The 24522-nt window shown below is 42.0% G+C and overlaps 1 protein-coding gene and 1 non-coding gene across 3 annotated transcripts in view; one reads left to right on the top strand and one right to left on the bottom strand.

Moving 5' to 3' along the window:
- Positions 1-24522, bottom strand: part of Lonp2 (lon peptidase 2, peroxisomal) — a 92594-nt gene that overhangs the window by 30524 nt on the left and 37548 nt on the right. For both annotated transcript variants that reach the window (NM_025827.3, NM_001168591.1), the window contains 3 exon segments: positions 13044-13177; positions 18274-18400; positions 20272-20422. In NM_025827.3, coding sequence (NP_080103.1) covers positions 13044-13177; positions 18274-18400; positions 20272-20422 — 412 coding nt within the window.
- Positions 14770-14877, top strand: Gm22305. Its single transcript, XR_003947655.1, has one exon. It is a non-coding gene; the product is annotated as a U6 spliceosomal RNA (small nuclear RNA).

Genomic DNA, 24522 nt, shown 5'->3' with positions numbered 1-24522 from the left:
GGCTGATTATGGGATGGATCCCTGGTTATGGCACAAGTTTTTTTTTTTTTTTTTTTTTATTTTCATGCAATTTTAAAATTGTGATGGTACCCAGGAAGGATGCATTGAGGTACTAAGACACAGTGCTTACATTAGGCGGAAGCACTGTAAGTATGCCTTCTGGAGGACGGGGTGGGGGGCTAATACAAAATCAAAATGCACCCAGGCACTAGGGTCCTCACTGAACTAACTGTTCACTGTCCTCACCAGAGCGAGGCACTGGTTCCACCAGACCAGCATTCTGTGGTGATCAGAGGGCTCAGCAGTTTATTATGGGAAGACAAGCTTGTCTTCATGGAAATAAAATCCAATCACTAGCTCTTTCTGAAAATACAGCACTCAAGATCCCATGGACTGGGAGCTATGCTGCCAAGTTTTAAGAGGAGCCTGCTAACTGGATGACACTGGTCCTTAGACCAGTGTCTGCTGAGTGTCTATGGTGGAATTTATATCAAATCAGGATCACGTACATGCCCAGTGGTGGGTGGCATAGCCCCCCTACTTCTGCCTTTTGGGTAAGTATGCACTCTAGACATCAGCTGCCACCCTCTAGACCTAGACATGTCTCTTTTCCTCTTTCCTTATTTGGGGACATGGACTAGAATTGTGCTCTGTCACAACTTAGGAATGTTTAGAAGATGAGCTGTGCTTTCAATCTTGAAGGGATTTAGTTAAAGTGACTGTATTAGTCAGGGTTCTCTAGAGTCACAGAACTTATGGATAGTCTCTAGATAATAAAGGAATTTATTGATGACTTACAGTCGGCAGCTCAATTCCCAACAATCGTTCAGTCACAGCTGTGAATGGAAGTCCAAGGATCTAGCAGTTACTCAGTCTCACGCAGCAAGCAGGCGAAGGAGCAGGAGCAAGAGCTAGACTCCCTTCTTCCAATGTCCTTATATTGTCTCCAGCAAAAGGTGTAGCCCAGATTAAAGGTGTGTTCCACCACACCTTTAATCCCAGATGAAAGGCATAGCCCAGATTAAAGGTGTGTTCCTTAACTCGGAGATTCAATCTTCTGGAATCCATAGCCACTATGGCTCAAGATCTTCAAACCAAGATCCAGATAAGGATCTCCAAGCCTCCAGATAAGGGTCACTGGTGAGCCTTCCAATTCCGGATTGTAGTTCATTCCAAATATTGTCAAGTTGACAACCAGGAATAGCCACTACAATCCACCCCTTGTCAACTTGACACAAATAATATCTCATGTTCACATGAAACAATAACAAGGTTGTAAATACGCCTAACATGATATAACTATCCCTCGTACAATCGCAAACGCATTAGTAAATTTACAATGGGCATTCATATTACTTTATAATCCTCGTTTCTGCAACTGGTTACGTGGCCTTAATTGGTATTTATAACTACCTTCCTCTACTACCCATTCTGTATTTCCTTCACCTTCAGCCAGCACCTCAGCAGGTCTTGGCTCTTTTCCTGGAGGATTGACCCATACCTTCATTCCTGATGGGTCTGCGTCCTTTGTCATCCTGCTTGGATTAGGCTGTTGTAGTTTCCCATTGACTTTAATCACAGGACATGGTAGTACTAAGAGACGCCCTAAGGGATCTCCTGCACTCCAGACATAATCTTGCTTACCACCATTGTGAAGAGGTAATCCAATTTCCCCATGGTAATCTGGATCTATCACCCCTCCTAACACTGTTATTCCTTTTTTAGCCTGTTGGTTTAAGGGCATTAGAAGCCCAAAATGACCAGGGGGAAGTCTGAGCTTCCAGTTCAATGAAATGTTTGTTGTAGCTCCTGGTAGGAGCACTCCCCTCTCTGGAGCCAAAACTTCTAAGCCAGCAGAACCTAGAGTTATGGGGACAGGAAGCAAAAATTTTCCTAGAGGGTCACTAGGAGTGATAGTAAGTGGAACTATTCCGTTTTCCACCCCTTGATTCCTGGACCCATGAATCCTGGCTATGGGTGAAACTGTACCATATATCGAGCGCTGATTCAAAGCATATACTGCCTTCTGAAGAACTCTGCCCCAGCCTTCCAAGCTGTTACCACCTAATTGGCGCTGTAACTGCGTCTTCAAAAGGCCATTCCATCTTTCTATCAGCCCAGCTGCTTCAGGATGATGGGGAATGTGGTAAGACCAGTGAATTCCATGATCGTGAGCCCACTGTCGTACTTCTCTGGCTGTGAAATGAGTTCCTTGGTCAGAAGCAATACTGTGTGGAATACCATGACGATAGATGAGGCATTCTGTCAGTCCGTGAATGGTGGTTTTAGCAGAGGCATTACGTGCAGGAAAGGCAAATCCATAACCAGAATAAGTATCTACTCCAGTAAGAACAAAACGCTGTCCTTTCCACGAAGGAAGTGGTCCAATGTAGTCAACCTGCCACCAGGTTGCTGGCTGGTCACCTCGAGGAATGGTGCCATATCTGGGGCTCAGTGTTGGTTTCTGCTGTTGGCAGATCTGGCAATCAGCAGCAGCTGTAGCCAGGTCAGCCTTGGTGAGTGGAAGCCCATGTTGCTGAGCCCAAGCATAACCTCCATCTCGACCACCATGGCCACTTTGTTCATGTGCCCATTGAGCAATGACAGGGATGGCTGGGGAGAGAGGCTGATTGTCCACAGAACGGGTCATCTTATCCACTTGATTATTGAACTCCTCCTCGGCTGAAGTCACCTTTTGGTGAGCATTTACATGGGACACAAATATCTTCACATCCTTTGCCCATTTGGAGAGATCTATCCACATACTTCTTCCCCAGATGTCTTTCTCACCAATTTTCCAATTGTGATCTTTCCAAGTCCCTGACCATCCAGCCAATCCATTGGCTACAGCCCATGAGTCAGTGAATAATCGTACATCTGGCCACTTCTTCTTACAAACAAACTGTAATACCATGTGTACTGCCCGAAGTTCTGCCCACTGTGAAGATTTCCCTTCACCTGTGTCTTTCAAGGTTGTCCCAGAAAGGGGTTGTAATGCTGCAGCTGTCCACTTCTGGGTGGTACCTGCATAACGTGCAGAGCCATCAGTAAACCAGGCTCTAGTCTTCTCCTCTTCGGTCAGTTGATCATAGGGAACACCCCATGAGGCTATAGGTGCATGCTTGGCAGCAGATGGCATTGTAACAGGAGTAGAAACCATAGGCATTTGAGCAACTTCTTCATGTAACTTGCTTGTGCCTTCAGGACCTGCTCTGGCCCGATCACGTATATACCACTTCCATTTGATAATAGACTGCTGCTGTGCACGTCCCACTTTATGACTTGCAGGGTCTGATAGTACCCAGCTCATGATGGGTAGTTCAGGTCGCATAGTGACTTGGTGTCCTATTGTCAGACGTTCAGTTTCCACTAAGGCCCAATAGCAGGCCAAGAGCTGTTTTTCAAAGGGAGAATAGTTGTCTGCAGATGATGGTAGAGCTTTGCTCCAAAATCCCAAAGGCCTTTTCTGTGATTCACCTACAGGGGCCTGCCAGAGGCTCCAAACAGCATCTCTATCAGCCACAGACACCTCAAGTACCATCGGATCTGCTGGGTCATATGGTCCAAGTGGTAGAGCAGCCTGCACAGCAGCCTGGACCTGTTGAAGGGCCTTCTCCTGTTCCAGGCCCCACACAAAGCTAGCAGCTTTCCGAGTCACTTGGTAAATAGGCCTAAGTAACACACCCAAGTGAGGGATGTGTTGTCTCCAGAATCCAAATAGACCCACTAAACGTTGTGCTTCTTTCTTGGTTGTAGGAGGGGCCAGGTGCAATAACTTATCTTTCACCTTAGAAGGAATATCTCTGCATGCCCCACACCACTGGACTCCTAAGAATTTCACTGAGGTAGATGGTCCTTGAATTTTGGTTGGATTTATTTCCCATCCTCTGATACGCATATGTGTTACCAATGAGTCCAAAGTGGTTGCTACTTCCTGCTCACTTGGTCCAATCAGCATAATGTCATCAATATAGTGCACCAATGTGATATTTTGTGGAAGATCCAAACGATCAAGATCCCTTCTAACTAAATTATGACACAGGGCAGGAGAGTTAATATATCCTTGAGGCAAAACTGTGAAGGTATACTGTTGGCCTTGCCAACTGAAAGCAAATTGCTTCTGGTGGTCCTTATGGACAGGTACTGAGAAGAAGGCATTTGCCAGATCAATAGCCGCATACCAGGTGCCAGGAGATGTGTTAATTTGCTCAAGTAACGAAACTACATCTGGTACAGCAGCTGCAATTGGAGTTACTACCTGATTTAGTTTTCGATAATCAACTGTCATTCTCCATGATCCATCTGTTTTCTGCACTGGCCAGATAGGAGAGTTAAACGGAGATGTGGTGGGAACCACCACCCCTGCGTCTTTCAAGTCCTTGATAGTGGCAGTAATTTCTGCAATGCCTCCAGGAATACGATACTGTTTTTGATTCACTATTTTCTTTGGCAAAGGCAACTCTAAAGGCTTCCATTTGGCCTTTCCAACCATAATAGCCCTCACTCTACAGTTCAGGGAACCAATATGAGAATTCTGCCAATTTCTGAGTATATCTATCCCAATTATACATTCTGGAACTGGGGAAATCACCACAGGATGTGTCCGGGGACCTACTGGACCTACTGTGAGTCGGACATCAGTCAAAACTCCATTAATCACCTGCCCTCCATAAGCCCCTACTTTAACTGGAGGGCCACAATGTTTCTTGGGATCCCCTGGGATCAGTGTCAACTCAGAACCAGTATCCAGCAGACCCCGAAAAGTCTGATTATTTCCTTTTCCCCAGTGTACAGTTACCCTTGTAAAAGGCCGTAGGTCCCTCTGGGGAAGAACTGGAGAAAGGGTAACAGCAAAACCTTTGAGTGTCTTATCAAGATCCTTCCTCAGCGGAACCTGGCCACCCCTTCATTCAAGGGGTTCTGGATCTGCAAACTGTCTCAAGTCTGGAAATTGATTCACTGGCCGAGATTGCTGTTTACCACGATCTAATGTAGCCTTTCTTTCATTTGGCTGTTTACCACGATCTAATGTAGCCTTTCTTTCATTTGTTTGAGAATTTTTCTGCTTATACAGATCAAACAAATATGCAGTAGGCTTCCTATGTATTTCATTCCTGGAAACACCATGATTGGTTAGCCAGTACCAAAGGTCCAACCGAGTCATGCCATTATAAATTTCACCTCTCCTGTGCTGACCATTACTGGGTATGTTATTATAAACATTCTTTTGTCTACGCTGTCCATTATAATAACTAGAATCACCTTGTCTCGGGCGATTCAATGCTGCCACCTGGCCCTTGTTACCTCGGAATCCAACTAAACCCAGTGAATTTAATTCATCTAATTGAGCAGAAGCATCTCCAATGCTAAGATCTGGCACAAGGAAAAGGGAAAGAACAAAACCCTTCAAATGTGCTGGTGCCCCTCTCACCAATTTGCGTCTTATAGAGCTGGTGAAAGGCATATCTTCTGGACCTTCCCATTGTGGACAATTATGCTTTACACAATATATCCACTCTAGCATTGCAATTTCCCTAAGTCTTAAAATCCCTTCATCAACACTAAGCCATGGAATATCAGGCATCTCCAAGTCATTTCCAGTAGGCCATCTTTTGATAAACACCTCAGCCAACCATTCAAACAAACTTTTGACACCTTTTTTAACTATGCGAGCTTCCGTATTAAACCTAGAATCTCTACTCAGAGGACCCATGTCAATAAACTCAGCCTGCTCTAGTTTTATGTTCCTTCCACCCTTATCCCACACCCTTAAAATCCATTCCCACACATATTCACCAGGTTTCTGCTTGAATGAATTAGCAAACTCATTAAGCTCCTTAGTAGTGTAGCGAATTTCCTCATGGACTACACTTTCTACCTCCCCTCTAGGAGCCTGTTTTGCTTTGAGTCTGGTTACAGGTCTAGAAGAAACTATTGGTGGGCCGTGAGCAGACTCTGCAAAATTAATTTCCTCATGTGGGGAAGGCATTATTTCAAGAGGTGGGGCTGAGGGTACTACTTCCTCAGGTGGGGAAAACCCTTGAGAATCTGAGGATTCAAAATTCTCAGCTTCAACATGGTCTTCCCACACATCCCCATCCCATGTTGTAGGATCCCATTCTTTGCCAATTAGAGCCCTTACTTTAACTGTCGACACACTCTGAGGCTGAGACTTGAATTTTCGCTGTAGTTCAGCCAACCTTACAATGAGAGTTTCTGTTTGATTTTCTGCAACTTGAGCTCTATTGCTACAAGAGAGAAGATTCTCCTCAAGGACACACTTAGCAACTTTTAGATCGTTTACTTGTGTCTGGAGCCTTTCGATTTTATCACACAACTCCTTCCTTTCATTCATCATTTTTTCCACAGATACTAAGAGCAGCCAGCCAGTAAAATCATTTTTCGATTTTTTTCCCCATCTTGTAGAAAGCTTTGTGCACTGAATCACCTAATTCATTAAGAAAATCAAGGGCATTAGCTTCTTTAAGTTCGGAATATAGTTTCAACCATGGGTCTTCAAAATTCTCTGAGCTCCCAGGAGGGAGAGAATCTGGAGAGGTTTCAATAGTTGAAAGTGCTGGTGGATCAACAAGCCAATTCCAGAATTTTAAAAGATTCATCCTTGTACTTCTGTTACTCTAGAACCACTCCTGGTACCAACTTCTGTATTAGTCAGGGTTCTCTAGAGTCACAGAACTTATGGATAGTCTCTAGATAATAAAGGAATTTATTGATGACTTACAGTCGGCAGCTCAATTCCCAACAATCGTTCAGTCACAGCTGTGAATGGAAGTCCAAGGATCTAGCAGTTACTCAGTCTCACGCAGCAAGCAGGCGAAGGAGCAGGAGCAAGAGCTAGACTCCCTTCTTCCAATGTCCTTATATTGTCTCCAGCAAAAGGTGTAGCCCAGATTAAAGGTGTGTTCCACCACACCTTTAATCCCAGATGAAAGGCATAGCCCAGATTAAAGGTGTGTTCCTTAACTCGGAGATTCAATCTTCTGGAATCCATAGCCACTATGGCTCAAGATCTTCAAACCAAGATCCAGATAAGGATCTCCAAGCCTCCAGATAAGGGTCACTGGTGAGCCTTCCAATTCCGGATTGTAGTTCATTCCAAATATTGTCAAGTTGACAACCAGGAATAGCCACTACAGTGACCCTGAGAAATCATTTTTTCAAAACAGCTTTGACTTCCTTGACAAAGGAGCTGAGAAATCTGCCATTTAAATCCTTCCCAAATGTGACTAGCTCCTAACTAGAGCATATTCAGGGTGGATTGCAGAAACCCAGGAGGAAAAACTGCAAAGTGAAGGCCCAGCTAGACTCACAATCGAGACTCACAAGGGAGGGGCCAAGTCAGCAGTAAGAACTGTCTCTCAGAGAGCAACACGTCCTGGCAGTAAGATCGTATTTCAGGAATAAGGCTAAACCAGAAATAGAGTAGTCCTACAGAGTCTAAAACAAAGTCCTGACAGTATCAAGAGTGGTCTGCTGGTCCCTAGTGATTTGTGAGGAGAAAATATCACTCTTTTTAGAGGGCAACGATTGCCATTATGAGGAAGGAAATAACCAAAAAAGAAATCTTAAGAAACAGAATAAATTTTAAAAAGAAGGAGGAGGAAGAAGAGGAGGAGAAGGAGGAGGAGGGAGAGGAGGAGGAAGAAGAAGAGGAAGAACAAGAAACAGGGCTGGGACAGAACTCAGTGTGGCTTAGCATGTGAGATCGTAGGTCCCACACACTGCTCTGAACAAACAGAAGAGATGATATGAAGTAAAACAAAACAGAAACAGAAGACAACAACAACCACAGCTGGCAGGTGACAGACAGACTCACAGCTGGATCAGATGACAAATTGCTCAGACAGGTAACCCTAAATCCATGTTGAGTATCCAAGAAAACAGGGAAAAAGATGGATTAAAAAGATGAAAAGAGCCCGGCACTGGTGGTGCACGCCTTGGAAGGCAGAGGCAGGCGGATTTCTGAGTTCAAGGCCAGCCTGGTCTACAGAGTGAGTTCCAGGACAGCCAGGGCTACACAGAGAAACCCTGTCTTGAAAAACAAAACAAACAACCCCCACCCCCACCCCAAACCAAAAAGCTGAAAAGCAGCTCAAGCATGGTGCCATCTACCTTAATCCCTGCCTTTGGGAATCAGAAGCAGGGGAATCTCTGAGTTCGAGGCCAGCCTGGTCTACAAAGCTTATTTCAGGACAGCCAGGGCTATACAGAGAAACCTTGTCTCCAGAGACCAAAAGAAATGATTGACTGATAGATTAGATAGATAGATAGATAGATAGATAGACAGACAGACAGACAGACAGATAGATGAAAAAACAATTTCAGTGAAAAACCCATTGGAAAAACATATGCACATATACATACATACATGCATTTACATCTGCATATATTTATAATTAAGTGACCATTTAAAAAGTAAAAAGCACATTTCTGAAAATCATAATTCCATAGGTTTAAATAACAGAAGTTAGCAGTAATAACCTGGAATAGAGGGCAACAAAAAATATACAAACTGAATTACAAAGCTAAATTAATAGGGAAAAAATTAGTAAAAGAGAGGTATAGGGCTGGAGAGATGGCTCAGTGGTTAAGAGCACTGCCTTGTTCTTCCAGAGGTCCTGAGTTCAATTCCTAGCAACCACATGGTGGCTCACAACCATCCGTAATGGGAGCTGATGCCCTCTTCTGGTGTGAATAGTGTACTCACATACATCAAATAAATAAATTAATTAATTAAAAAAAAGAGTGAGACAGGTATAGTTTTTTGTTTTGTTTGTCCTTAAAACGGATGAAAGAACTTAGTCCACACTTTCGAAAAGGTTGGAAAATTCTAGGATGAATAAATGTAAGCAATGCCTATCAGACCTGGTAATACAAACCCAAAACTCCAGCTACTTAGGAGGAGAATTGCATGTTCAAGGCCAGCCTGGGCAACTTAATGAGAGGGGTAGGGGGAGAGGTAGAGGGAGGAAGGAGGAGAGAAGGGGAGGGAGAGGAGAGAAGAAAAAGGAAAAGAGAAAAAGAGGTGAGGATATAGCTTAGAATAGAGGCCTTGGCTCGCATGTACAATGCTCTAGGTCCAGTACCACAAACGAATGAAGAGACAAGTCACACTTTCCCACATATGTATGTGTCTGTTCCCAGAATCCAAGGGGCAAGGCACAGTAGTTACTGAAGAATATGAGAAAGATTATGAATCAAATGAGGATCAAAGTGGACAATTTCTCTGCTAATGCTAGCTTCTGAGGAAAAGCCTTACCAGGTTTTTATGTAATTGGGCACACATGACAGATAAGTGACTGAATAGCAGCTATTTGTCTAACTCTACAAAGCAATACCTGAATATGTAAATGAACACATAGAATATTTGTCTTAGGAAAAGACTGGTAAATATCAGAATAAGACTTTAGTTATGTGCTTTTATTCAACCCAACTAATAACTCAGGAAGGAAAAAAAATTGGAATATCCTAATGCCATGTGGAAAGACAGGACTCAACGCTTTTATGGAAGGCCTTGCTTGACAACTAGCTGAAGCACTGGTGTTCCACTTTTGACACTAACCAACTATATCCCTCATCTGCCTTCGCAAATCCTCCATTTCTATGTGGCCAAAGTAATTCTCACTACAATCTCACAAACATAAAGACAACTGTTCACAGACCAGAGCTGCTGGATCTGCCCCAGAAAGCTTGTTAAAACACAGACAGTTCCTGCCTGTTTTGAAGCTCGTGGCCCGAAGTTACTTTTCTTCCTGAGTCCAGCATTATTTCTAACATTAAAAATAGCTCACCCACTGAATTACTTGAAATTACTGAAGCAACTGTTTTAAATAAATAACTCCTACTTTAAATAAATCATTTTCTAATCAGAAATGCTCAGTTACTGAGCTCCATGTGAACTTTCTGGCATGAAAACCCAATGCAAATTCTTTTGTAGAAATGTTCCTTTGGTTTGTTGGAGGTCATAAACACCATTTATTATAATTACATAATATACTATATATGTTTTAATTGTGATATTCCTTTTAATTATTCTATTAACTCTGGAAGTCAGTCTTTTGTCTCATAATATCAGAACCTCTAGGCTATGTCTGTGCCTCTGGTAAGGACTACAACCAAAGTATCTGAAACAAATGTCTTCTTAATTAAGAATGCATTTAGGTACCTTAGGTAATAGCTCAACTACTCAAATTTGCTCAGCTACTTGATCATGTACAAGATGACCTGCAATTAAAGAAAACAATGACAACAGAAACCTAAGTAAAAACTATATGTTCAGGGCTGGAGAGATGGCTCAGTGGTTAAGAACACTGGCCGCTCTTCCAGAGGTCCTGAGTTCAATTCCCAGACATTACATGGTGGTTCACAACCATCTGTAATTGGATCTGATGGCCCTTTCTGGTGTTTCTGAAGACAGCAACACTGTGCACATACACATAAAATAAATAAAGAAATCTTAAAACAAATAAACAAACAAACTATATGTTCAAGCCAGGTGTGGTGGCACTTGCCTTTAATCCTAGCACTTGGGAGGCAGAGGCAGACAGATCTCTGAGTTCGAAGCCAGCCTGGTCTACAGAATAAGTTCCAGGACAGCTGGGGTACACAGAGAAACTCTGCCTCAAAACAAACAAACAAACAAACACCCAAACCAACCAAACAACAAAAATCTTTACATTCATAAACAGTTCCCAATCTTCTTGAACAAGTTCTTGGATATTTGTAAAGGTAATCTAAGAACAAATATTAGCGATATGCTAATGACTATATTTACAAACATTAAACTGCATTGTAACTATAGAAAATTCAGTTTGACACCTCTGAATGTGTTAAAAATTCTAAGATCACCATCTAAATCTTAAACATAAATTTCCAAATGTGTTATATAGATACATTTCAACTTAGCCTCTTCTACTGTATCACAGATACAACAAAAAGACAGAGGCTCAGATGGCCGTGGGCTGAGCACAGGAGAGAGAGAGCAGGAAGAGCATAGCTCCTAACTAAAGAGGAAAGCTGTGCCCTGCTTCTGCATGGCCTTCTCTGTTCATGGGCATTTATTAGCCTAGGACAGGTTTTACAACTACAATTTCTACAAAGTGCAGTCTGAACATGTTTTCAAAGTTCCTCTATCAAATTCTACTAACTTTCTACTACCATGATCAGAAATGAAAACCACAAACTGCTAAGAACAAGGAGATCTGAGCCATGACATCCTAAAAAGCTCAGGAAATTGCTGTATCCCTGAAAGAATGAGCAAGAACTGACCCAGCCTGCTTTGTCTATTACAGAATGCCACAGCCTAGGTAAGTTATAGTGAACAGAATGTGTGTGACTCATAATTTTGGAGGCTGAGAAGCCTAAGAACAAAGAGCTATGCCAATGAAGGCCTATGTACAGTGTGGGAGAAAGAACCATGTGACAGGTGAGCTCCTGAGAGACAGAAGTAAAGGAGGCCCAAGCCCATCCATTCACCAGGAGTTTACTACTGTGGAATGCAATCCACTTCTTCAAGACAATGCATTAATCCAGCCACAAGGGAAGGGCTCATGACTCACTCAGGATAGAACCCAGGGCCTTATGGCTCCATGCAAGTGCACCACCGCTGAGCTACTTCCTAGCTTCTCATCGTTTCTTCAGAGTCCCCACCTCACAAGACTGCACTGGAGGCTAAGTCTCCAACATATGAACTTGGGAGACAGAAACCATACACAGGACAACAGAAGTTTTATGTCCTTATAAGAAACAATTAGATTTCAATATCCATATTCTACATAGTATAACTATATTGCTTCAACTCAGCTAAACTTGAGGTTTATTCTCAAGAAAGAATAAACAGTGAGGTGCAACATGGGAGCAGGTAAGATCACACAGAATCAAGAGGGTCATGTGAGAACCTCCCCTTCTGTGCACCGAAACACCGTCTGGTTTACCAAGACTTCCACACAGTACGGCTCTTTTCTCACATTTACCTAACTGCATTCTGGAAAGAGTTTTGGAAATGGTAGAACTCTAATCTGTTTCCTAGGAAGTAATGTTCAATTCCTTACCACTAAATGTTACAAAAGCAAGTTTTGGCAAATTATATAACAACATGCTGTGATGACAGATCTCCTTAAGAATCTCCTTCTAGGGTTGAAGAGATGGCTCAGCAGCTAAGAGTACTGACTGCTCTTCCAGAGGACCCTGGTTCAATTCCCAGCACCCACATGGCAGCTCACAACTGTTTGTAACTCTATCTGGCAACCTCAAACAGACATACATGCACACAAAAACATACCATTGTGAATAAAATAAAAATAAAAAAAATTAAGAAAAAGACTTTCCTTCTGGCAAGAAGACGCATACTTTAACTGGGAAACAAAGGAAGAACATGCATTTGAACATCTGCAGTGGTGACACTCTCCTTAGGGTAGTACCTCCAGAATTATTCAGAAAAATTGTATTATATTTAATTATGTACCTATAAAAAAGCTGTGTGAGAAAAACACATGAATCTCTTCTAGTGTTTTGAGATATGTGTTGGCAGACTTAGACAGCTTATCATCATCGTCATCGTCATCAGTAATTTTAAGACAGGCTCTTACTATATAGAACAGGCTGGCCTTGAACTTGCATCAGCCTTGGGAGTTCTGGGATTATAGGTATGATTAGATTTGGCTTCTAATAACATTATTTTAAATTATTTAAGGATGTAACAATTGCCTGCACCAATTCAAAAAGAGAACACCAAACCTCATGTAGAGTGTACCCACTGTAGCAATCTGGAGAAAATAACTATGTTATTTAGGTAGCAATACTGAAGAATACTGAGGAAGAGTTAACTCTTTGCTATTTGTAAAAGAGTCTTGAGAAAAAAAACATAAACCTTATGCTACTCCGTACTCAGTGGACACACTATTGCTGAAGTTGTATGCTCTTTTGCTTCAAGGACCGATATCCTCTTCTTGCTCCATACTAAACTGATAGCACCATTCTGGCCTTTCCTGCCAGACTGAGAATAACAGAACAAAGCCACAAACCTTCTCCATCAGCCACATCCGAACGGTCCAGCTTGGCTTCCTTATGCTGGCCTTCTGCAACTTTCACTGCCACAGCACGGCAAATAGCCCCAAACTTTCTGTCCAGAGAACGGACTCCTGCTTCTCTGGTGTATCTGTTAAAATAAAAATGTTTTACTTTTGGATAAATACCATCTGTAAATAAGGAAAAAAGGACAGCCAGTTCCCTAAAAAACAATGTAGATTTGAAAGTTAATTAAAAAAAAATGCTAATGTCTCCACACATGATATATTTCATTAAAATTAGTGTTGTTGTTTTTTAAATATTAAGGTGTCTTTTCAGCCACAACTATTTCCTTACATAACCTCCAACTATTACCCTTTATCTAAAACCAAATCTTTGGCTGTGCAATACAGACACCTAAAATAAATCTGGCAGTACATTAAACACCACTTATTTCTTGGTGATATATTTAGGAGCTTACTGATCACAATGAGTCAATGTAATTTGGTTCCAAGTTTATTTTTCGTGAAATAGCGCTGAAGGAATCAGAGAGACCGACTGGAGCTTGGTGGCCCTGCACTCTCAGCACTGAGAAGGTAAAGGTTGAGGGACTCAACAGTCATCTTCATGGGCTGTAGGCCAGCCTGGGCTATTTGGTACACTGTCACAAAAGAACAAATCTTAAAACCCTCTAAAACCCAAGACAGAAATAAAACCAGAACAAAAGTCTCCAAATCATAAATCAAGAAACAGACTAACGAATGGGATAGACTGACAGTTCTCAGAGCAAGAAACCCAGACAGCAGATGAAGATCTAAACAGTAGTCAGCATCCTCAGACATCAGGAAATGCGAATTAAAATTGCACAGAGACTGCATCTCACCCAGTTAGAACAGCTGTCATCAGAGAAGCAACAGATGTAGGCGAGGATGTAGGGATGCTGACAAGAAACGCTGTATGTCAGTGTACAGCCGTGGTTCTCAACCTTCTTAATGCTGTGACCCTTTAATACAGTTTCCTCATGTTGTAGTGACCCCCCACCATAAAACTAACTGAGCTTTGCTACTGTTATGAATCATAATGTAAATATCTGATATGCAAGGTATATGATATGTGATCCTTATGAAAAAGTCGTTAGATTCACAAAGGGGTCACAACCCACAAGTTGAGAACAAATGGTATAGAAGTTACTCATAAAATTCAAACTAGAACTACCAGGTAATCCAGCTATGCTAATCCTGGGTGGATACTTGCAGATCTATAAGTCAGCACACTAGAGATTCTTACATATACATGTTGATTGCTGGACTACTAACAGTTGTCAAAACATGAAGCCAACCTACCTGTCCATCAATAGACAGATGGAGAAAATGTGGTACACAGACACAGTGCAATTTTACTGAGCAGTAAAGAATTAAATTATGACACTTGCAGGAAAATGGATGCACCTGGAAATCACTCATGTTACATGAAATAAGCCATACTCAAAATGAGTAACATATTTTTTCTCAAATACAGAATCTGGACTTGAGTTTGTGAGTGTGTGTGTGTGTGTGTGTGTGTGTGTGTGTGTGTGACATGACAGTAGAAAAGGACGGGGTGGGGGAACTATGAGAAGAGAAGGGAAGGATGGAAACAGACATAAAAGCAGAAGAGGAAATACGTGAAAGAAGAAGGAGACCATGCAGACATGGAGGGCAGACAAAGGGGCAGCAAGAACAAAGTATAAGGATATATGTGCATGTGCTGACTTTGGCAGCACATACACTCAAATTGGAACGATACAGAGAAGATTAGCATGACCAATATAGCAAGGATGACATGCAAATTCATGAAGCGTTCCATATTTTTGGAATAGTACTCAGCTATTAAGAACAAGGAGATCATGAGTTTTGCTGGCAAATGGATGGAACTAGAAAATATCACCCTGAGTAAGGTAACTCAGACCCAAAAGGACATGCATGGTATGTACTCACTAATAAGTGGATACTAGCCAAAAAAAGGTACAGAATACCCAGGATACAATCCACAGAACTCAAGAAGGTTAACAAGCTGAAGGGCCTAAGTGAAGATACCTCAATCCAAATTGGGAGGGAGAAGAAACCAATCACAGGAGGTGAGGAGGGGAGGGAGGGACTTGGGTGCAAAAGGTGACAGGGAGAGGAAGAGGGGAACATGATCAGGTACTGGATAGAGGAAACAGGGCTAAAGCCCCGAGGGCCAGCAGAAAGACTGGAAACAGGCAACCTTGGGGGGGGGGGGGCTCTAGAATGTACCAGAGACCTGGGAGGTGAGAGACTCTCAGGACTCAAAGGGATGAACCTTAGATGAAATGCTCTACAGTGGAGAGAGGGAACTTGTAGAGTCCACCTCCAGTAGAAAGACAGGGCATCAAGTGGTTGGGGTTGCCATCCCAGTCAAAAACTCTGACCTAGAATTGTTCCTGTCTGAAAGAACTTCAGGGACAAAACTGGAGAAGAGCCTGAGGGAAAGGAGGTCCAGTGACAGGCTCAAATTGGAATCCAACTCAAGGGGAGGCTCCAAGACCTGACACTATTACTGAGGCTATGGTGTGCTTACAGACAGGAGCCTAGGATGATTGCCCTCCAAAAGGCCCAACAAGCAGCTGAAAGAGTCAGATGCAGATATTTTAACTTAACTGGTTGAATTAGGGAAAAGATGGAAGAAGCTGAGGGAGAGGGCACTCCTGTAGGAAGACCAGCAGTCTCAACTTACCTGGACTCCTGAGATCTATCAAACACTGAACCACCAACCAGGCAGCATATATCAGCTGATATGAGGCCCCCAGCACATATACAGCAGAGGACTGCTGAGTCTGGACTCAGTCAGAGAAGATGCACCCAACCCTCAAGAGACTTGAGGCCCCAGAGAGTGAGGAAGTCTGATGGAGTGGGGATGGGGGTGATGGGGACATCCTCTTGGAGATGGGGGAGGAGGTATGGGATGTGGAGCAGTCAGAGGGTGGACCTTGAGGGGGATAAAGTCTGAATTGTAAAATAATAATAAACATGCATGAAACTATCACAAGAAACTCATTGCTTTGTATCCTAACCAGAAAATTAATTCGAAAAAATAACTAATGTGGCTTCCTCAGCATCAGCTTAGTAATGGAGCTGCACAAAGGACTGCAGGATTCCAGGGCTCATTCAAGAGACAAATAACCAGAGAGGCAAAATCTTAAAAGCAAGTTAACAGAAATGTCTGTGGGGAGGGGCAGGCAACACTAGAGACTGAATCCAGGGCTCCATGTGCGTGAAGTAAACATTCTATCACTGATCTGTGTCCTTAACCCATGGGGAGTACTAAAGAAAAGCAACATTTAATTTGAGGAAGAGGTCTGTTTATAGTGTGTAGACCTGAAAATATTTCCTTTTAATTTCAGAAGGAAATGTTCCAGAGGCCTCAGATGTCTCTGTAAGGTATCTTAAATTCTTAGAACAGAAACTGTGAAACATACAACAATAAGGATTCTCACCAGGAAGGGGAGCGCAGTAAGCGCCCACAGGAGAACTACAAGGTTCCAATCAGCTTGACAGGGGAGGGAGGGAGGGGCTAAGAACAGCAGCTTGACTACAGCTCACAGCAAAGGATGAAAAGCTCTGGCCAAGAATGTGTCCCGTGTCTGGTAACTCAGTGCCTGGAGCTTAAGTGGAGTAGTGTCCAGTGCACTGTCTGCTGTGGTGTTCTGCTTAAAGTATTAGAAGTAGTAAGACTGTTCAAGAAAGCCCCTAATGTCTACAGCTTTTACAATCTCATGTTTTGATATTAAGTGTGTAAGAGGCAGTAACTGGCAACTGCAAATAACGAACTCTTCAGCATCAGTCTCAGAAGTAGTCAAGTCAGGTGTCGTCTCAATCGGGCCCCCTTTTCAGACACTAGCATAAAGGTTCAGTTGCTTCTTAGAAGCCCAGAGTGATGTCACTGCTGGAAGACTTTGGCTAATCATTCAATTTATTTCTTCTGGCATTATCCACACAGTATATGTCAAAACAAGTTAAGAAAAAGAAACTCTTGGGTCTGACTTAGACCTACTTTCTGAATATAACTAAATAGCCCTGGAGAAAAGTTGGCACAGATCACAAGCAGTGAGAGAGGCCCAACAAGCATGAAGGGAAGCTTCACATTTCTTGAAAACAACAGTTACTAGGAAAGGGCTGCTGGAGTTCTTGGCAGACCCATGTTGTTCAGAGGGTGCAATCAATCTGTCATAGTGAGCCAGGAAAACTGCAAAAGGTTATGGCCAACATAAATTCCCATCAGGGTCTATTTTTCATTCAAACACATGACCTATAAAATGAGATGAAGTAATACTTTACTCGTGTTTTTTGGGGGGAGGGGGGATTGGAGGGAAGGAAGAGTTCAGGTTTTCCTACATAGCTCTGCCAGACTCTACTCAGAAAACTTATGCAGTACTTGTCACAGGTTTCAGCACTTGGTAGCAGCTTTGGGGAAGAACATTCTCTATCACTCCAGTGTTAAGTCTCAACATTGATAACCTCAAGGATTTTTTTTTTTTAAGTCTTATAGAGAAGAAAAGAAAAGGATAAACCTAAAAGAAAAAAAAAAAAGGGTGTCTGAAAGTAGCAGCTTGACTTAAGGGTTTTTGTTGTTGTTATTGTTGTTTTGTTTTGTTTTTGCTTTTTCTCCCAAGGCAAGGTTTCTCTGTATAGCGCTGACTATTCTGGTACCTGTTCTGTAGACCAAGTTAGAAGTGGCCTAGGACTCAGAGGTTTGCCTGCCTCTGGCCCTAGTGTTTGGATTAAAGGTGTGTGCCACCATGTGCATAAAAACCACTTCTATATTTTTCAGGAGCTTGGTTCATAACTATTAAATTATCCCTTAGTTTGTATTGTGGTAAAGTAGAAGTTCCTGCTCAATGAAAATCATTTTCACCAAATGGTTTCACTATGAAATTCCTCCTCTTCAGAGCTAATCATAACTATAGCAATGTTTTCAGCTGTTTGAGGAATTCATGCTCTAAGATGCCAGTTAAATGTTTCTTCAGTGCACAGACCTTCAGTAAATTACTGGCATGAAGAAAGAGATCCCACCTTTATCTGGGTGGTGGTGGCACACACCTTTAATCCTAGCACTTGGGAAGCAGAGGCAGGCGGATCTCAGTGAGTTCAAGGCCAGCCTGGTCTACAGAGTGAGTTCTAGGACAGCCAGGACTACACAGAAAAAGCCCATCTCAAAAAATAAAACCCCATCTTCCAGAAGACTAACCTGGTAATGATGGCCAGAGTGGTGTGCTGGGGGATCTGAATCTGCTGAGGAGTCAGACCGTGCTGCTCCAGCTGCTTAGGGATCAGGTGCCTGTGGGCAATCTCTATCTTCTCCTCCTGTGTGTACCCTGGAAAAGAAGAGCCCTTTTCTCTAAGTATCCACCAGGCTTCTATATTGCCAAATTTTCTTTAGTTTTTAAGATTTATTTACTTTATGTATGTGAATATTTTGGGTATATGTACATTTGTGTACCATGCACATGCCTGGTGCCCATAGAAATCAGAAGAAGATGTAGTATTCCTTGGGATTGGAGTTATAGATGTTTGTAAGTCACTATGTGGGTGCTGAGAACCAAACATTGCTCATGTGTGAGAGCAACAAGTGCTCTAAGCTGAACTATCTCTCAAGCCTTTGCTACAGTTTTTAATGGATTAAATGCGGATTCATTAGATCTGAGATTTAGAATGAGCTGAACTATTATTTCAACCGACACTGTAACCAGAATAAGGAAGTTTAAATCAGTATATATATATATATATGTATAAATAAAACATATTTAAGAGCCTTTATGTTCTTATTGATCAAGAAGCCCCAGTAAGCAGATTTACTTCATCTTTAAATTCTGTAAGAAAAAACAAATCCCACCTAATGTACCCTCTCTGTCTAGTAAACAATGGTTTCAAATATGGGTTGATAACTCGTCTTTTGGGCAGGAAGAAGAGGCCTGAAAACATCACATGCTAGAGGACAGGATGACCGGAGCTGTTGAAGGAAGAGGCAGCATCACAGAGCTCACCTCTGATCACCTCACTGTGCATCACTGCAGCTCATGAACTGGCTGCCTTCCTTTGTAGTTTCTGAAGCTCATGGATTACTTTAGCCATATAAATACACAAAAGCAACAGTTTACTTATCACATTTTAAAACTAATTAAAAAGGTTTTCAGGTAATTAAGAAATTCTGTTAACATTAGGAAGAGTAAAAATGTTTAGAATGAAAAATACATTACCACATTTAAAATGTGAATATATTTAGAGTCTACCCTGTTTTCACTTAGTGAATACTTATACTTATTGATGTTGGATCTTTTTTTTTTTTTTTTTTTTTTTTAGACAAGATGGTTTTTATTTATTTATTTATTGTATGTATATATGTAAGTACACTGTAGCTGTCTTCAGACACTCCAGAAGAGGGTGCCAGATCTCATTACGAATGGTTGTGAGCCACCATGTGGTTGCTGGGATTTGAACTCAGGACCTTCGGAAGAGCAGTCAGTGCTCTTAACCTCTGAGCCATCTCTCCAGCCCCGATGTTGGATCTTTTATAAGACAAAATAATTTTGAGAAATTAAGTAAAGTGAAAGGGTTAGGATCTGAGTATAACTTAAAAGGGTATTTTTTTTTTTTTTACAGTACAGTGAGGAGAAGATATGGTTGAAACACAACCAAATGTGTCACTATTTGACATCATCTCTGAGAGGAAGAGCGCAGCCTGAAGGCACCATGAGCTTTCTGGGGAGAGTGAGGCCAGAGTCATCCAGGGGAACGTTAGAGTCAATTATTGTGTAATATTTTTCCAGAAAGAAAGGCAGACCCATCAAAGCCTGATAGAGAGGGATGCTGTAATAGGATTTTAGATATTGGCTTTGTATAAATAAGTCTTTTTCATCTATGATTTGGGGAACTGCTTCAGAGAAGACCATCTGACATTCTAAGAAGTTAGCATCCCTGAAGGCGACATTCAGGTGAACATGAAGTCAACGCTAGCTCTTTCCTGATGTCATCCAGAACGCACACTCTAATCTGTTGAGGTACAAACAAACAAATTCACTCATTTTGTTCAACGCTGACTCTACAGAAAAGATGGTTTATACCCCTTGTATAGAACTTGAAGATTAGTGACAAATTAACTTCCGGACAACTGAAAGTCCATAGCATGACTGACTTTAAAGGGTGTGCTCAAAAGAGAAGGTGGGCTCTATGCGTATGAATGGAGTACCTGGAACCTGAATGATCTCCATCCTGTCCAGCAAAGCAGGTGGAATAGTAGCAGTGGTGTTGGCAGTTGCTATGAAAAGAACTTGGGAAAGGTCAAAGGCCACATTTAGATAGTGATCTGTGAAGTTATGGTTTTGTTCAGGATCCAACACCTAGGAAAGAATGAATAACATTTAAGAAAACTTAGTTCCAACACCAATCTAAAACCCATGCACTGTATCAGAAAGTTGACATTTCTGTTCAATAGTTAGCTGATAAACACAGAAATAATTAAAAAATCCTGACCACCTCATATTCTAAATCCTTTATAAAAACATGCCACACATTCTATTGTCAAAATAACTAGAAGCCAGGAGGGCACACCAGCACACAGACATGAACTCTGCACTGCTGATCTGTCCTCGGATCTCTTCAACACCAGCTCATGTGGACCACAAGCTACCTACCCTGAAGAACCACTTTTACTTTTGGTACCATAGCTGAAATCTAAAGTAAAAGGCAGATTATTTTAAAATTCTTAGGTAAATTAATAATCAGTAGATTCCTCTTCAAACATTATCTGAATGTCGATTATAAATCCTTTATCTGGAAGGATTCCACATAAAACAAACTTATACAAATCATTACTATATTTTATATAACACAATGAGAAACTGACTTCTTAAAACACCAATGAACCTCAAAAATGGTTAACCTCATGTAATATCTAATTTAATAATTAGTCTTAATCATTTGGTTTAACTTTTTGTTTTGTGTGTATGGACATGTGCATCCCACTATCCTCACGGAGGTGAGACGGCAGCTTGCGTAACTCATCCTTTCATCACATGGGTCTGGGTGGCAGCGGGCATCTTTACCAGCTGAGCCAATCCCCTGGTCCCCTTAGTAATTAGTTTCCTAAAACGACTAACGTTGTATGAAGGAGATAATCTTCAGGCTCATGGACTCCAGGTTACAGGCACTCATGTCCTCAAATCCTCAGACCTGTCCTAAACCTTCAACATATATTCACTCAGAGCTCTCTAGGGCATACATATTCAAAATGGAAATTGCATGGCTTAAATATTCATCACAGGCCAGCTCCCAGCATTCAGGAGGCAGAGACAGACAAATCTCTGTGTTTGAAGCCAGCCTGGTCTACAGAGTGAGTTCCCAGACAGCCAGGGCTACACAGAGAAACCCTGTCTCAAGAAAATAAAATAACAAAATAAAACACAAAACCAAATAGACCAAATTCAGTTTGTTAAAATATTCATCAGAAGTTCACCATAAAATAGCCTTTGCTTGCTTCTGATTCCCCCATTAAAGTATAACTCATAAAAACAAAGCCACAGGGCTGGTGAGATGGCTCAGTGGTTAAGAGAACTGACTGCTCTTCCAGAGGTCCTGAGTTCAATTCCCAGCAACCACATGGTGGCTCACAACCACCTGTAATGGGATCTGATGCCCTCTTGTTATATCTGAAGAGAGTAGCAGTACACTCACATAAAATAAATAAATCTTTTTTTTTTTTTTTGGTTTTTGGTTTTTCGAGACAGGGTTTCTCTGTAGCCCTGGCTGTCCTGGAACTCACTCTGTAGACCAGGCTGGCCTTGAACTCAGATATCCACCTGCCTCTGCATCCCAAGTGCTGGGATTAAAGGCATGCACCACCACCGCCCGGCTAAAATAAATAAATCTTAAAAAGCAAAAACAAAGCTACCAGTTAATTTTAAGTCAAAGCCTTTACTTGCAACCTTGAACTTTAGAAACTAATTGTATCTCTCTAGATTACATTTCTCAGACGATCCTAGTCTCATATTTTCTAAGACTTAATTTTTAATATTGTAAAATCAATACAGTACTTTCACCTGTACAAGGAAAGGTCTACTAATGAAATGTTCTTGGTTAAGAAAAAAAAAAATCACACTGTCAGACTGTTCAGATGAAGTAATTCTTTCTCCGTAAAATGTAGACAGTGGGTGTGATGGTTAATATTGGTGTCAACCTGACTGGATCTGAAATCGACTAAAGGAAGCCTCTGCACGCCTGTGAGGGATTCTCTTGATCACACTAATGGGGATGGCACATACAGTGAGATTATTTGGACACAGAACTTTTATAGGAAGTAATTAAGGTTACAAGAGGTTAGGAGTGAGGTCCTCATGCCATCTAACTGGTGTCTTTTTTTTTTTTTTTTTTTTTAAATTTATTTATTATTATATCTAAGTACACTGTAGCTGTCTTCAGACACTCCAGAAGAGGGAGTCAGATTTCATTTCGGGTGGTTGTGAGCCACCATGTGGTTGCTGGGATTTGAACTCTGGACCTTCGGAAGAGCAGTTGGGTGCTCTTACCCACTGAGCCATCTCACCAGCCCCAACTGGTGTCTTTTTAAGAACAGGGTGTCCCTAGCTATCCATATGCACAGATGACAGACCTTCAAAAGCCACAGAGGCCCTAGGAGGAAACCTGACAACATCCGATTTTAGACTTCCAGCCTTCAAAGTTGTCAAGTTTTTAGAAGTCATCTGCACTAGTATTTTGTTGTGGTGGCCTTAATAGATGACCCATTCTTGTTTTGCATACAAGTAAAATGTTTACATATGTGTGCACATCTGTAAGGACATAATTTTACCATGTTTTATGAAGAGAACACATAGAAGCTATGGCACAAATATGAAAGGACTGAAAACATAATTCATAGACAAATGTCTGAAAAGAGTAGTTTGAAGATACATGCTATGTAAAGAAGAGATAAACCACAACAGAAGTGTCAAAAGCAAGCACTGAAGTCATCTGGGGTTTCTCCAAGGGGATGAAGCAGAGCCAGGAACTCCAAACTGCTGTGTCTTCACAAAGGCAGCAAGCCAGCCTGCTCACAACAAAGGCCAGACCCATCTCCTCAGATGTTCCCTTCCAATCTAGATCAAGCTGAGTGCTGCAGAGTCCAGGAAAACACTGGATTCCTGCAAATGGTTCAAGTGCTGTGGTATTTAATATTGTTTTAACCCCACCTCCCTTACCCAAATTGACAGAAACCCAGGAAACTGCCAGCTTTATAACTAGGAAAAATGTGAGAACCTGTAGCCTAACAACCCCCCATAGGGCAGAGCAGAATTAGAGCTCTCTAGCCTCGCCCCTGAAGAACTGCTGGTATTTAGCCCACATGGCATGTTCTTGGAACAGCTCTTCGACCTGAGAGAATACTTGTTCAATCAGTTCTACTCCAGCAACCAATGGCAACTGTTTAATGCTGCAGCTGCTTGCTACAGTAATACCAGTTGGGACTAACATGGCAACCAAAAAACCCTACAGAGGGTCCGGGATGTGGTCAGCGGCAAAAATCTGTACAGCACTCTCAAGGCTCTGAATTCCTCCCTGGCATCACACACACAAAACAAAATGAACAAAACATTAAAAGGAAAAACTTGGGAAATAAGATGTTCGTTGGTTGCTTTGTTTTTAAAGCTCTGTATTTATTACTGAGAATCCAGAAAGCCGTAAGACTGTGCCATATATGATCAGACAAGGCACTGTGACCCAGCTAAGACTCCCCTCCTTCTCATAGTGTCCTCCTTGCCCAGCATTTGTTAGTGAAATCTGACTTTACTTTCTAATGTGGTGGTATATAAACGTGTGTCTTCCAGTTGAAGGAGATACTCATACTATGTTTTTTCCCCCAAAGATACCACGGGGGAGAACACAAGGTCAGGTCCCAGAGCAAAAGGGATGGACCCTCAAGGAGGCATAGACTGGTTACAGGGCAAACAGGAGCCACAGAGGTTTGCCAGTAGCAATATTCCTTTGAGGAAGACAGTGGAGGATCAGTTGAGCTTGGTGACAGGCCATTCCTCCAGTACAGAAGTATCCTATGGATGGCATTATACAAACACTTGCATCTAGCTTCCTGTAGATTTGGCAGGATACTTAAGTTAGCTAAAGGATCTCAAAATACTAGCTTTTCCAAAATTTAAATATTTATAAAAATGGACTCTAACAAGCACCAAGTTTAAGAAATAGTTTAGGTACCTTCCAGTCGGCACCAGTGCTGGGACACCTTGGGCCCAAACTTGGTGGGCAGTCCCACAGTCTCCAGAGGATTCTCCACCCCACAGGCGCCCTAGAATGCCCAGGATCTTAGGATCACTGGTGAATGGAACACAACATCTGCTCCAACAGAACTGGGGGAGGTGGGGGGCAGAGGCTGCGGACAGCTGGAGCAGGGACCAGCCCGACCAGTGGCTCAGGTTACTTCTGGTCAGTGTTGGTA

The sequence above is a fragment of the Mus musculus genome, chromosome 8 (assembly GCF_000001635.26).
Source record: "Mus musculus strain C57BL/6J chromosome 8, GRCm38.p6 C57BL/6J".
NCBI lineage: Eukaryota > Metazoa > Chordata > Mammalia > Rodentia > Muridae > Mus > Mus musculus.
The sequence above is the reverse complement of the archived record's forward strand: the minus strand, read 5'-3'. Positions and strand labels throughout refer to the sequence as shown.